This window comes from Megascapheus bottae, chromosome 3, assembly GCF_031878675.1.
Source record: "Megascapheus bottae isolate mThoBot1 chromosome 3, mThoBot2.hap1, whole genome shotgun sequence".
NCBI classification, from domain to species: Eukaryota; Metazoa; Chordata; class Mammalia; order Rodentia; family Geomyidae; genus Megascapheus; species Megascapheus bottae.
Genome location: NC_143511.1, coordinates 89,084,638 through 89,099,390, shown reverse-complemented (window position 1 = coordinate 89,099,390; position 14,753 = coordinate 89,084,638). Strand labels below are relative to the sequence as shown.

Sequence of the window (14,753 nt, the reverse complement as noted above, 5' to 3'; positions counted from 1 at the left end):
CCCCATATGTAAACTGAGTTTAGCGGCAGTAACTCTCCTTAGCCAGGCATACATAAGAATAAATCAATTGTTACTGAACAAGCTTGGTACCCAGTAAAAGTGACAGGAGACAGTCCTCGTCACCCACAGTGCAGAAGAGGAGTCAGCCCAGCAGTGCTTGCTCAGGTAAGTTGTAATGCTGAGATTTAAAGTCAGTGTGATGCCCCCCCCCCACCTATGACCTACCCCAGCCTCGGGCTCAGCACCACCCCCTGGGGGTGATGTTGTACTGATGTACTCCCTCAACACAAAAGTAACCCCGAATCCAGAGCTCCATGCCAGGTGGTCAAGCCCCAGGTAAGTTGGTACAAATGGTAATGACGATGATGGTGAATCTTTGCCCGTGTTAAAGACGTTCTGGTCTGGTTTTAGGGGCAAAGGTCCCAGAAGGATTTACAACTGCTACATTAAATCTGAAGAGCTTCACTTGGCTGGGCTGCTGGAAGACAAATGCAAGAAAGAAGCCACAGTCCGCTCAGAAGAACGGGACGGGAGGGAGCAGACCTCAGGCTTTTCAGCCAGGGGTGCTCTCCAGCCTTTTGGACACAAGGTGAAACCCCCATATCCTAGCTCTCCAGGGCCACTGGCATGTTGGGGAGGCTGAGACCTGCTGAGGAGCATTCTTTTATTTTTATTTGTTTATTTTGGTGCCAGTCCTAGGGCTTGAACTTAGGGCCTGGGCTCTGTCCCTGGGCTCATTTTGCTCAAGGCTTGCTGTGGCTACCACTGGAGCCACAGCTCCACTTCCAGCTTTTTGGTAAACTGGAGATAAGAGTCTCCTGGAGTTTCCTGCTGGGGCTTCAAAGCTTGAGCCTCAGATCTCAGTCTCCTGCTTCTAAGCTGGGATTACAGGCGTGAGCCACCCCGGGGCTGGGCTAGAGTAATTCTTTTATAAAACACATTGATCTAGCCAGATCGGGGCTGGGCCTGACAATTCCAAAGGTCCCTGGAAACTAAAGTGATCTGAAATGTCAAAGCATTTCAGCAGGAAAAGCCAAACCTCATGTCTCTGTTGCCTGTCAGTCCTGCTCATTATCTGCCCACTGTTGTTGAAGCTCCCAGAGAAGTAAACAGCACCCCCCCCCCGTGGGAAGGCTGAGTCCCCCAGCTCCAGCCTGCTGACCCTGCCTTTCCCTGAGCAGCTCTCGCCTGCGCCTGGGATGCCCCGAAGCGGAGGCCCTCAAATCAAGGGTGACTGCCGTTGCTGACATGGCGGCCAGGGTCATCAGAAAGACCAGGAACAAGCGTGGTTTCAATTCCAAGGCTACCCAGTGCTTCCAGAAGGAAGGCTTGACGCGGGCATTGCATGAAAGGGTCCATGCCACGCTGCTGGCCGACACCCAGCGTTCCAAAAGAGGAATCCAAGCCCCAGTTTCCACTCGACTTCCCGGGAAACAAATGTCACCCGCGTGGCGTGCGACACTGAGTCATCCTCACACTGACTGAGCAGGTGCTCCGCCCAGAGCACCAGGGGATCGCATGACATCACTGGTCCTCAAGAAAGACCCCAGGCAGCGCTGCTGCAGACTCCAGGCTCAGAGAGGGCTTGCGCTGAGAGAGCGGCCAGACCCGCACTGTGGGCCAGCCTTGAGGTACTGGGTCACCAGACAAGACGAGTATAGACTGACCATGTGTCTGTCCTTATACCACTCTGCCTCCAACCTCCCCCACACATGTGAAAACAGGGGCAGGTCCAATGTCACAGCTTCAAGAGGGGGTTCAGTCTGCAGACAGGGCAAGGAAGCCCCCGCCTGCACATTGCTGCCCTGCCAGGGTGGGCACACAGGAGGGGTTACAGAATCACCACACCGAGTCAGCATGGCAGGCCGACCATCACCACCTCACAGCCAGAGGATGGAGGTCCACAGCGTGAGACCCTGCCCAGGCCCTAGGGCCCACAGGGGCCACTGCTTTGAGGCTCCCCAGCCAAGGGACGTCGCCAAAGGGCAGCTCAATAACATGTATGGTGTTCTTAGATGACGTCAAACAAGCAGCTCGAGGGAAACAGGAGAGAAAGAAAGAGGGAGAAAGGGAAACTGAGAGGGAAGAAGGAAGAGAGGAGGGGGTGGGAGGGAGGGCAGAGACAGACAGAGATGCAGAGGCAGAGCCAGCAATGGAGGGGCAGAGGTGCCCAGCTCTGCAGCCCTGCCCAGGCCCCAGGTCTGCCTCTACCCCTGCTATTTTGCCCAGTGAGAGGGCGGTGGCACTTCTGCACAGCTTTCTGTGCCACGCATGTTTCAGGATGCCCTCCCTGTCCCTCTCCCATGGGAGAGCCTGGCTGGCAACATGTGGGTCCCCAGATGAGAAGGCCCAGTGGGCAGCAGCCAGCCTGATACCAAAGGTGGGAAGGACACAGAGGCTCTGGGGCGCAGGTGTCAGCACAGCCAGCAGATGGCTAGCGAGGGGCTGTAGTCCTGAGAGTGCAACCTCCCCCTTGCAGCCAATTTTCAAACTGTCCCAGCTCTCCTTCAGTGTGGGCGGCCACCACTGATGCCCACCCGCCTCTGGGAGATGGGGTCTCGGTCAGCCCCACGCCCTCGGACCACCCAGAGGGCTCCCCACCATAGCCGCTCTCCACCCCTCTGTCTGCTCTCCAGTATGCACCACGCTGTTTTCACAAACACTGCCTCTGGCGCACTCACAGCCGGACCACGTTGAAGCCACAGAGGTCGGTGCCTCCCTACTTGGGGCTGAGGATTCCGGGACTGTGGGTTCCGAAGACCAGGATGCTGTGCCCAGACAGCGCCGGTCTCTCCTGGGTCTCCCCGGGCCTGGACTGGGTGTGAGGAACTTTCCTAGCAGTCCTGCGACAGGCACCCCTGTCTCCTTCCCCCACCCACCCACCACAGCAAGTGGGGTTCCCTTCTTGTCAGAGCAATGCTGTGCGCTTGGGTAGAGGGGGCGCTGCAGGGTTCGGAGTCAGGGAGGGTAAGTGTGCGCCTGCTCGTGCTGCTAGATGGGCCAGGTGGGTGCTACACGGCGGGGCGCCTCCTGCCAGACTTTGTCCCCACACTGTCCCTGCACAGTACATAAGGAACACTGAGGAGAGATCCAGGATCCGAGTAAACAGCCCCTACATACAAGCACGTGGCCACCCACACAGCAACCATGCATCTTAACCTAGGTGGGAAGGAAGCAGGGACTGCCACCAGCAGCCATGAAGCCACACCTGGGGACAGGTCACAAGGACATGCACGTGGCCCAGGTTCTTTTCGGTGGCTGCAGGCCACAGGGACCTGGAGGGCCACAGCCTGTCAGACAGCCTGGAGGTGTGGCCAAAGGCTGTGTCGGCTCCGCCCCCTTCCACAGGGCTGCTGTGTGACTTGTCACAGTGCTGTGAAGGGGACAGAGATCCCTAGGTTCCGTCAGCATGAACCGTGGGCTCTCACCAGCTGTCCCCCTCCAAAGGGACTCACCAGAGGCCACTGGCCTTCCGTGGTGGGAAGGGAGCTCCGCCTCTGAGCTGGATTGCCACTCACTGGTCCCTCTGCCCCCTTCCAGACGCCCCAGACTTCTCAGTGTCAGCAGCCCAGCCTGCAGCGCTCTGGCCCCAGCGAGAAAACAGAGTCTGTGACTCTGCGTTTACTCCATGACAGGGATCGGATTTTCTCACTGCTCCTTTTCCCTCTGTCTGACAAGCACCTGAAGTTAGGTGCTCCAGGTGTGAAACAGAGCTGGGGCCACGAGGGACAGGGAGGAGGGACGCAGGCTGGTATCTCCGAGCCACCCATCACCCACTCCAGTGCAAAGGCTAAAATCCCAGGAGTCTGAAAAGACCCTAATTCTGTCTCCTTTTCTCCCCATTCACCAAGGTGGAAGAGGGACCAAAAGCCGAGCAGCTGGCCTGGCAGATGGCGTGTAGGAGGGACCCCCAGGCTCAGGCTCGCTGGGAGTCTGAGAGGTGACATCAGAGTCACTGCTCTGTCCCCTACACCCGACTGCACGTGGGCCAGGGCTGACCACAGCTCCTTACAGAGCAGCAAACAGCTCACAAAGTCCAGGTATGCAGTAGTCACTCAATACAGCCCGAAGACAAACCAGCACCACAAGAGTGGCCCTCGGACATGCTGTAGACACGTTGCTTCGACGACTGCACGCTCACATGGCCCAGTTAGGACGCGCTGTGCCCAACTCTCAGGAAGGGCCACCTCCACCTAAGCTAAATCAAACACACTCCACTCCACACACAGGTCGGGAGCACTTGGTATGGGAGCCAAAGTCCTGGCCCTGTCTTCAGGGGCTCCTGTCCTCGCAGTCCTCGCTCTCAGCCCCCATCTTCCCGCACTGTGCTCACACATGGACTCACAAGAACTCGGAGCCGAGTTGGGATCATCTCCCCTGGCCCTGTACCCCCGGCCAGAGCCATGTGTAGGCAGCGCCCACCTCTTTAATCAATGACAGAGCCTCGGGTCTGTCCTCAGTGAGTCTAGCCACAGGTGCCAGGTGGCAAGGGTTCCGATTGGCCTGTCACTGTAAGCCAAGACTTGATGGGGTTAAATTCAACTAGCTGGTAGGAAGAGGGAGCAAGGCAGGACGGGGGACCGGGGTAGGGAGGTGTGTGGGAAATCATGCAGCTTAATCCTCCCTATTTGAAAACCCCAGAAGTTCAGACTCCAAAGAAGATACCAGCCGTCTCCAGGTCACCAAGCCAGTGCCTGGAGGGACTGGAGTAAGAAGAAAGGCCCCTGGGTTCAAGGTCACAGTCGAGAGGTTCCCACCCTTCTGACAGCACCCTGACAGGTGGGCCTGGAGCTCAGGAAGCCTGAGGGTGCCCCCTGCTCATGAAGGTGAGGCTGACCCCCCCGGGAGGCTCTGTGATACTGCTGTGCTCCCCGGGTGTCGGGAAATACCAGCCTTTTATCAAGAACCACAGAACAACAGGACACCATGGGTCTTTCTGTCTGAGGACAGAGTTCGTGTGGACCTCTGACTTCGAGTCCACAGCCGGCGTTCGATTGAGTGGCCTGCGTGGTGAGCATCTGTCAGGAGGACAGATGGCCTCACACATGCTCCACACTCCACCCCTGTCGGCCCTGCTCAGGGAAGCAGAGCTCCTTCAGTGCAGTAGGAGAACCCTCTGTCTCTGACTGGTCCCATCCACAGAGGCTAGCTGGTCTGAACATTCTGCACTCCTGCCATCTTGTGCCGTTTTTTACAGGAACTGCAAAGCCAAGTGTGACTGTGAGCACATTCTGCCTGCAGTGAGTTGGGACAGCAGGTGGCTGGAGGACTGGTCAGGGAGCCTGGGAATGCAGATTCCTAGGCATGGCTAAACCCATGCAGCTTCAGGCTCAGCGTAGCCCAGCCCTATCACGGACTCCCCCTGGGAGGCTAAAGGCAACTGAAAGCCTCCAGATGGGGTCCACAGATGTGGGGCAGAATTGAGGGGAGGCTGAGATCCCAGAAGCTTTCATAGACAAGTTCCCCACACAAGATCCCAACAGCGTGCCTGTTCTGGGAGGGTGGAGCTGCGGGGTGGAGTTGAAAGGTGGCCCCAGACTGAGCTGAGGACACATCCCCCAGAGATGTGCCAGGCCCCGTCTCCCAGGGAGACCTGAGTAAGCAAAGAAAACATTTCCCTTCCTGCCAGGGAGACTGGGGAGCTGACCGGGAGCTGACCAGGGTCCTGACGGCCGCCGGCAGGCTCCTGACCACATCTGAAGACGCAGGTGTCCCGAGGCCGGAGCCGGCTAAGCTGAGCCTGACACGCGGGCGGCTTTGCCATGCATGCATGTGAGCACCTTGTCACCCAGACAAAGCTTCCCACTCAAGTTAGATGAAAAGTTTCCCCGCCCAAAACACGGGATCTTTTAAAAGACACAAAGGGGACTTGGAGAAAAGAAGCACTTTGCTGCTTGGCGATGGAAGCTGGGAGGTGGGGAGGTGAAAGCCACTGAGGCTTTGAGGGCCTTCAGGGTGGCCACTTCCACAACCAGCCATCTGATTGTGTGGCTGTCAGGCACAGGTGTGGTATGTGGCCAGGTGGCTCCATACTACTCCAGACCTGTGGGGCTCCTTTCTGCACCTGCGGGCACATGCATGAACGCACACGTATCCACCCATCTGCCCACACAGCCAACACCGTGCTCCAGGCCTCCCCCACCTCCCAGGGCCCAGGAAACTTCTGTCCCAGAGGCCATCGGGTGCCTCTCTAGGGGCAGCCGACCAGCCACCCGGTGGCACCCAGACAAGGGGTGCTGATAGTAAGCAGGCTGGAAGAGCTCCCTGTGGGACTGTGGCTTGGACTCTGTATGCTAGGCAGAGCCAGGGAGCCCGCAAACAAGGAAAGCTTGCTCCAGAGTCTTCTCCCTGAGGTCCTCCTCCCGCTTCCCTGCTCTTCCCATGCTCTTCTCCCGCCTTTGTTTCCTTTTATTCTGAGGCAGGCAGGAGGGAAGCCGGCAGGATCCCAGTGCCGGAGGCTGGAGCCAAGGGGCGGTCTGCCTGTCCACCACTGGGACTTTCAACACCCGAGGACCAGAGTCCATGCTCCGAGCGTGGCACTGTGGCACCGGGGAAGGGGCATTTTAACATCCCTCCAGAGCAGCGGACGCTGGCAAGCTGCTCCGAGCAAGTGGGCACCCGTACCCAGAGCCGCCTCCCTGCTGGGAGCCGGCTGGCCGCGCTCCTCCCAGACCCCAGCCCAGATGCATTTTGAAAATGGAGAATCCCAGCCCCAGACACGCTGTGCTTGGCTGGTCCATGCTTCAGGGAGGGAGGCGCACAAGGAAATGCCTGGGGCGGGGGGTGCCACGCGCACGGGGCACCTCGCCCTGCATGTGGCCCCAGCCCCCCAAGTCCTCCACCTTAATCCAACAATGCACCCCAGTGCCCAGGGCGCAGCCTGCCCGTCCTTCCCGCCGGGCTCCCGCTGCCCGCTTGGGGGGAGGGAGGGAGGCAGCGTTTGGCCCAAAGGCAGGGGTGGACCGGCCACCTAGGGTCGCGTGTGGACCGGCAGGTGTTAGGTCCCCCAGCCTCCAGGACGCCGGGGCTGCCGGCTCCTGGGTCTCAGCGCCCCCGCCCCGCGCCAGCCCCCGGCGGGGGCCCCCGCGCTGCCCCCAGAACTTGGCGGCGGGAGTCGGGTGCCCAGCCAGGCGCGGTGGGGCTCGGGCTGACCCCGGCTCGCCCCCTCCCCCGTCCCGAGGCGCGGCTCCCCGACTTCGCGGGGCGCCCCGGGCCGCGCCAGCGCCTGCGGGAGGAAAATGGCGTTGGCCGCACGTACTTGGGTGAGTTCGGTGCCCATCAGGAGGAGGACGAGGAGGCCGAGGAGCTTCCGGGCGGGCGGCATGGCTCGCGGCCGCTCGGCGTCCTGGCGTGCGGGGCCTGGTGCTGCGGGCCGGCGGCTGCGCGGGCGCGGGTGCGGGCGGACGCGGACGCGCTCGGGCTCGGGCCGCGGCTGGGCTCCGGCGAGGCTGGGCGCGGGGGCTCAGCACCCGGGGCGGGCGGCGCGCGGGCTCGGCTGCGCCCGGCCTCCGCTCTGCATATTTATGGTCCGGGTTCCGGCGCGGCTGCCTCCGGGGCAGGGCTGGGCCGGCTGGGCGGGGGCTGCGCCTCCGCTCCGCGCCCCTCCGCCCCGCGCCCCTCCGCTCCGCGCGCCTGGCACGGGTGGACAGGCGCGCCCCGCGGAGCCCGGCGGCGCGCGCGGGCTGCGGTGGGTGCCAAAAGTTTGCTCGCCGGCGGCGGGGGCGGGGTGGTGGCCGGGGACCCGCGCCGCGCCCGAGGGGAGGAGGGAGGGAGGGAGGGGGGGAGGGCGGCGCTGGGGGGGGGGTGGGAAGCAGGCCGGGACAGGATGTGACATCAAAAAGGCGGGGGAAATTGAACTGGGGCAGAAACCTCCATTCTCTCCGGCCGGGGCCTGGGGCCTGGGGACACAGAGCCAGGGACCGCCAAGGGGCGGGGGCTCTGGCTTGGGGAGCTGGGATGGGAAAGGTCTCCGGGAGACAAGGCTGAACGGATCCCCCCTCGGTGGGGCAGGCTGGGCCGCAACCCGCGAGCCGGGCGCGCCCGCCTGTCCAGGGCTCCTGTGGGGTGGTCAGGCCCCGAGGAGGACTGCGGGCAGGTCCGGAGCTGCGACGCAGGCCTTGGTGTTCAAGCATTGGCTTGTGACCCACCCTATTTTCCCCAAACCAGGAGCCCTCCCTTCTGGTTCAGGGCCTCCCCTCCCTCCTGGTTCAGGGCCTCCCCTCCCTCCTGGTTCAGGGCCTCCCCTCCCTCCTGGTTCAGGGCCTCCCCTCCCTCCTGAAACAGGGCCTCCCCACCCTCCTGGGACAGGGCCTCCCCTCCCTCCTGGTTCAGGGCCTCCCCTCCCTCCTGGTTCAGGGCCTCCCCTCCCTCCTGGTTCAGGGCCTCCCCATCCTCCTGGGACAGGGCCTCCCCTCCCTCCTGGTTCAGGGCCTCCCCTCCCTCCTGGTTCAGGGCCTCCCCTCCCTCCAGGGACAGGGCCTCCCCTCCCTCCTGATTCAGGGCCTCCCCTCCCTCCTGGTTCAGGGCCTCCCCTCCCTCCTGGTTCAGGGCCTCCCCTCCCTCCTGGGACAGGGCCTCCCCACCCTCCAGGGACAGGGCCTCCCCTCCCTCCTGATTCAGGGCCTCCCCTCCCTCCTGGGACAGGGCCTCCCCACCCTCCAGGGACAGGGCCTCCCCTCCCTCCTGGTTCAGGGCCTCCCCTCCCTCCTGGTTCAGGGCCTCCCCTCCCTCCTGGGACAGGGCCTCCCCTCCCTCCTGGTTCAGGGCCTCCCCACCCTCCAGGGACAGGGCCTCCCCTCCCTCCTGGGACAGGGCCTCCCCTCCCTCCCTCCCTCTTAGGAGCACTCAAAGCCTGCCGTGGGGCTGGTCTCAAGCCAAGTTTGCTTGCATCTAAGATCTCCATTTGGGAGGAGTCTCCCGTGCCTCCATGTCCTGGAATAGTGGTGGTGAGAAGGAGCACAGTGTGAGTATCTCGAAGCATCTCTCACATCCTTTTCCATGTTGGTTTGCCTCCAGTCTTGGGAAAATGAACTCTAGAAAGACCTGCAGCAGAAAGAGCTCAGACATCACCTCCCAGGAAGAGCTGCAGGGCCGAAGCCCAACTGCCCTTCGTCTCAGGTGAGACACCATAGTCTGGGGAGGGAGGGGAGGACTCACCACAGCCAGGTGTGCCCCCCAGCCCCTGCCAGCCACCTGGGGAGGGCACTGCTCGCTGGAAAGGGAGGCCAGCTGGTCAGGACCCCTCCCCGGAGGTCCTTGCTGAGTGGCTGCTTCTTTGAGTCCCTGAGTTGGGGGCTTCAGGGATGGACTGAGCTTTGGGGTCAGGAGGAGCAGAGTTCCCGGGCCACATCATCCTCTTCTTATTTAAAAGTGAACCAGAGGCCGGGAGTTTGGCCTAGTGGTTAAAGTGCTTGCCTCGCATGCATGAAGACCCGGGTTCGATTCCTCAGAACCACATACATAGAAAAAAGCTGGAAGTGGTGCTGAGGCTCAAGTGGTAGAGCTCTAGCCTTGAGGAAGTCCAAGGACAGTGCTCAGGCCCTGAGCTCAAGCCCAGGACTGGCCAAAAAAAAAAAAAAAAAAGTGAACCAGAGCGCCTCACTTTCCTGGGATGGAGGGAGAGCCTGTGAGCCCCTCAGGCTCCTTGGGAGGGGAGCAGAGGCCCTTTAGACGCAGCACACCCGAGGTCCTGCTGACTCTTCCGGGTGCCTGGGCCCTGATTTTGCAGCGGTGTGGTGGGGATGGAGGACGTGCCCTCGGGACTCACCAGCTCTTGAGAGACCCACGTGGAGGTTTCTGCAGACGCTTAAACCCACCAACCTCTGGGGAGGCTTCCGAGTGCATCCAGAGACTCCAGCACATGGGTTTCTCCTCAGCGTTCACTGGATGGCCTGGGGGTGAAGGGTTGGAGGCAGAGGCTCAAAGACATTCCAGCCTCTCGGGCCTCTCCTGGGGTGTCTCTGAGCCTCTCACCAGAAGGAAGACTGCACACAGCTTAGCAAGGATGGTTTTTACTTCTGAAATCATACAACCATCTAACATAGTCACTCCCCTGCTGGGTCTTCACCCCAGGGAACTAAAAGCAGGAACCAGAACCAATAGTTGCACCCCTGGGTTCACGCTGCCATTCACAACCAAAGTAGACACACTCCAAGAGCCAGGTTCTTTCCTGGAGTGACGGGAGAGCCAAGGTCTGTCCACGTAGCCACGTCCAGTGGAAGACTAGTCAGCAGTGAGAAGGAAATGACCTCTGGAACATCCTGCTGAGTGAGAAACCAGCTGCTGGAAGACTGGTGTGGCAGGGTGGGTTCTGCCTGCAGAGCCCTGGGTGGAGCTCACCATGGCCTCCTGGTGGGAGGATGGAGAGGGTACGGGATTCGGCGTTCATGGAAAAGGTTGGGGAACACGAAGAACAGACTTAATGTCACTGAATTGTACAGTTAAACTTTGGTCTACCCCAATTTAAAAACATATATAATCACCCAATACACTCCGGACTACCACACCGTGGACTGCAACGCGGTGAGGTGTGCAGTGTGAATTACAGCTTCATAAAAGGCTCTCGTTAGCTGGGTGGACCCGGGGCTGCCCCCTTCCCCGTGTGTGGGCAGAGGGAGCCACTCAGACCTGCGCGAGCAGATGGCCCTGGTTCCAGCCCAACCCTGCCCTGAGGAGCTGCAGTAACCAGCAGCTGTCCGCTTGTGTCTCACTCCTGTGGTGGCTCAGCCATGAGAGGCACCTAGAAGCAAACTCAGACTACAGGGAGGGCTGGAAGCCAGAACAGAGAGAATGGTGGGACTGGATGCTGTGGCTCGCGCCTGTCATCTCCACTGCTGAGAGGCAGAGGTGTGGGAGACCTTGGTTTAAGACCAACCAGGACAAAACAAAACTGTTTTTGAGCTCTTATGTGAAAGAACCCAGGTCTAGCATGGATGCACCTGTAGCCAGGAGGTACAAGCAGGGAGATGGGGATGGTCCCAGGCAGAAACTCAGGACCAGGTCTGCAAGCAATAACTAAAGCAAAAAGAGCTGTGGGCATGGCTCAAGTGCCTGCCCCGTGAGCATGGGGGTCTCCGTCCAAATCTCAGTGCTGCAAAAAGACAAAAAGACAAAGACTGTGGTCATTCTATACAGGAGGTCCTCCTCGGGGTCTGTGGGGGTACATTCCGGGCCTGGAGATACTCGAGCCCCTCATATAAAAGGGTGCATCAGGCACACTTTCCCATGTACTTTATTTCCTTATTTGGGGATGGCCTTTTCCTTTTTCTCTGTCTTCTTATTTTAAATACTGGGGTCTCAGGCTTGCTAGGCAGGTAGTCTACCACGTGAACCACACCTCTGATATTTTTTTACCCCAGTTCTCCTACTATATCTTCCATGCAGCTAAGACTGTACCACTATCCCAAGCCCACAGGATATTGCCTTGAGACAGGATTTTGCTCGGGCTGGCAACCTTTCTCGTCTCTACCTCCTGAGTAGCTGGAATTACAAGCACGAGCCACAGAACTCTACTGAAGTTTTGTTTCTTTGATTGCTATATACTACTGTTCTTTTTTTTTGCCAGTCCTGGGCTTGAGCTCAGGGCCTGAGCACTGTCCTTGGGCTTTCTCAAGGCTAGAGCTCTACCACTTGAGCCTCAGACCACTTCCGGCATTTTCTATGTATGTGGTACCGAGGAGTCTAATCCGGGTCTTCGTGCATGCTAGACAAGCACTCTACCACTGGGCCAAACTCCCAGCCCATTTCCTCCTATTGTTGTTATACTGGCATTTGCGCTCAGGGCCTCACACTTGCTCTGTAGGCTCTCTGCTACTTGAGCCATACCTTCAGTCCACCTGGCCTTTTTAGTTTTTCACACATTTTTCTCAGGCTGGCTTTGCCTCTTGAGTAGCTGGGATTATAGGCTTGGGCCACCACTCTCCTGTTTCCTTTAAGGCATCCCTAGATCATTTCTAATTCTGTGTAAGCAGTTGTTACAACATATCACTTACCAAACAATGGCAAGAAAGAAGGGGGAAAAATGTATTCAACTAATGCAACAGTGAAACCCACAAGATAATATGTTAGAAATGAAATTTACAAAGGGGGGATGCTGGGAGGGGGAGGAGGGAAAGTGGGAGAAACATGTGGGAGGGGGTAAGGATATTTGAAAAGAAATGTACCCATGTGTATCACTGCAACTCTTCTATACATCACCTTAACAATAAAACTAAATTTTTTTTAATTGTGTGCAGGCCACGCCTCTAAGATTTTTCACCTGCGACTGGTTAAATCAGAGAATGTGCAGTCTGTGGGTCTGGAGGGCAGGGGGACTGGAACAGAAAGCAGGGAGGGAAGTAAGGTGGAACTGAAGCGGCTCGCCTGCACCATCCACCTTCACCAGGGCATCTCAGACTTACTGGGGCCAGGTGCTCCCGTACCCCCTCCCCTTTGGATCAAAGTAGTCACATCCTGTAGTGGGGGTCTGGTGGGACTCAAACACACCCCCCCCGGATGTTCCCATCCCTCCTCTGGTTTGCACACTCAGTTTTTCCCCTGCGGCCCCAGCCCCTGGCTTCCAGCTCCTTGTTCTCGATGAGGGTGGCCAGGCCAGCTAGCCAGTGTCTCTCAAGCTCCTCAGAGACCCACAGGTAACCCCAAATGCAGATGGCTCGGCCCTCCCTGCAGCCCTTCCACATACAGAATATCACAGCATGCTCTATTCAGAGCTGGCTCTGAGAGCTGGCACCTACAGCCGCTCCGTGGCAGCACAGAGACCCTGAGCTGGCCTCAGTGGGTACAGAGCCACCAGGACTCCCATATTCCTGGGCTGGCACCCCACATCCCCCTCTCCTGCCGATTTCCTGATGGAACTAAGCCAGTGAGCACCGGAAAGCAGTCTTTCCTCCTGAGCCTTCTCCTCGGGGGGCCCCAGCAATCCGAAATGCTCCGTGCTCCTTTAAGACAGGACTCCTGCTACGCTGAGCCTCATTATAATGTGACAGCCCATTGCCAAGGCAACAGCACCAACTCTCCCCATCCTCTCTGAGCATTATCTAGCAAATGGGGCCTGAAGCCTAAGGGGTTATTCTAGTGCCCAGGCAGCCTGCCCTGCCTTCCCAGACCCCTTCAGCCCTGCCCTGCCTGCCTTCCCAGCGCCCCCACCCTCCCCAGACCCCTTGGTACAACAGCTGTTGATGGAGAGTGTACTATTTGGTGAACACAGGGCTCAGTCTGACGGGCCACAGGCAGCGTCTCCCGCCTCGCCCCCCGGCCAGGATGCCAGTGCAGTGCGTGGGTGAGCGGGGTCACACGGGGGACAGTGGACTCGTGCTCTGTGGGCAGCTGCTTCTGTGTGGAAGCCATGAAGGAAGGACAGGATGGCAGCTTTGCTCCCAGGTGTGGCACGCTCAGTGCCAGGGCCCCTGTGCGCTGTGGGCAGGCCTGTGCCAGGAGCCTGTGTGGATGCTCCCCCTGCCCCCTGGTCCAGGACAGCATGGATGCTGGTGGGGGAGGGTGACGCTGGCTGCCTCCTTCATGCCCCCATCCACCGTCACCACAGAAGTGTCCCGTTTTTGTGTGCACACAGCCTCTTCCCTGAGCTCCGGGCTTGTGCCCTACCTGCGCACAGATAGCTCATGAGAGCTCACCAACCTCTGGTGGCCACTGTGCTGCAGGCCAGCTCTGTGTGCCCGGATTCAACTCCAATCAGCTCTGCCCCGTTCCTCCTCCTCTCCACAGACAGCAGCTGCCTTATCCCCAGGCCCAGGCTGAAATTCTGGAGGCTAAGCTTGCCTCCTTGGGTTTGTTGGCACCCCTTACGCCCAGCCCGTGAGCCGACGTGCAGACCAGCCACCCAGGTCACCCAGCCTCTGCCACGGTAGCTACTTGCTTCTCTTCTTTCCCATCTTTCCCACCGTGCAGTTGTTCTGCCCAAGCCCCACTCAGATCCCCATCCCACATCACTGCAAACACCCATAACGGCCACCCAGCCTGAGCACCACCTCCGTGGAGAAGCCACACGCCTCCCTCTGCGTCCCTCACCTCCTTCCCCCAGTCCTGCATGGCCCTCCATCCCTTCCTGCCCCATCAGAGCCATCAGGGCTCACCTCCTTTCTCCATGGGAGCCTCTGGTCTCAGGCCCCAGCCCAGAGGTCATCTTTCAGGAAGTCCCTGACCCCAGGTCAAGGACATCTTGACTACTCCATGTTTCTCAGGCCCTTAGCTCTACTTTGCTTTCTTATTTCTTTTTACCAGCAGATGTGATTTATGTTGTTTATATTCTCTCTCTCTCTCTCTCTCTCTCTCTCTCTCTCTCTCTCTCTCTCTCTCTCTTTCTCTCTCTCTCTCTCTCTCTCTCTCTCTCTCTCTCTCTCTCTCTCTCTCTCTTTCTCTCTCCCTCCCTCCCCCTTTCCCCCCTCCCTTCCCCCCCCAACTGCCTGAAGGCAAAGCAAAGCAAAGCAAAGCAAATATTTTCCTTGTTTGAGGGGACTGTAGCAGTGTTCTGTTTCTGGCTGCTAGAATGAGACACATTCTGGCAACTTGAAACACTAGAAAATTGTTCTTGCTCAGTTTAGGGGCCGGGGGGTGCTAAGTCCAGGATCAAGCTGGCCCATGTTCCTTCCAGGGGCCAAGCCTGGTTCTTCAACTGTAGTGTCCTCAGGCTTGAAGCCTCTTCATCTCATCTCAGGGCCCCCCTGCCTATGCATCAGAACCCCCCTCCTTCCCTGAACTCGTGCACCCCAGATCCTGAATGAACTCACACATTTGCAAAG

At 59.1% G+C, this 14,753-nt stretch overlaps 1 protein-coding gene and 1 long non-coding RNA gene across 2 annotated transcripts in view; both read right to left on the bottom strand.

The window, feature by feature from the left end:
• Positions 1-7,644, bottom strand: part of Olfm1 (olfactomedin 1) — a 31,334-nt gene extending 23,690 nt beyond the window's left edge. The window contains exon 1 of the mRNA XM_090330905.1: positions 7,259-7,644. Within this exon, the coding sequence (XP_090187031.1) occupies positions 7,259-7,324 (66 nt within the window). The 5' untranslated portion in view covers positions 7,325-7,644. The remainder of the gene's footprint in view (positions 1-7,258) is intronic.
• Positions 7,645-8,861: 1,217 nt separating this feature from the next.
• On the bottom strand, positions 8,862-14,221 carry LOC150066117 (uncharacterized). Its single transcript, XR_016534823.1, has 3 exons — positions 14,088-14,221; positions 9,767-9,890; positions 8,862-9,042 (listed from the first exon to the last, which is right to left on the bottom strand). It is a non-coding gene; the product is annotated as an uncharacterized LOC150066117 (long non-coding RNA).
• Positions 14,222-14,753: the final 532 nt, after the last annotated feature.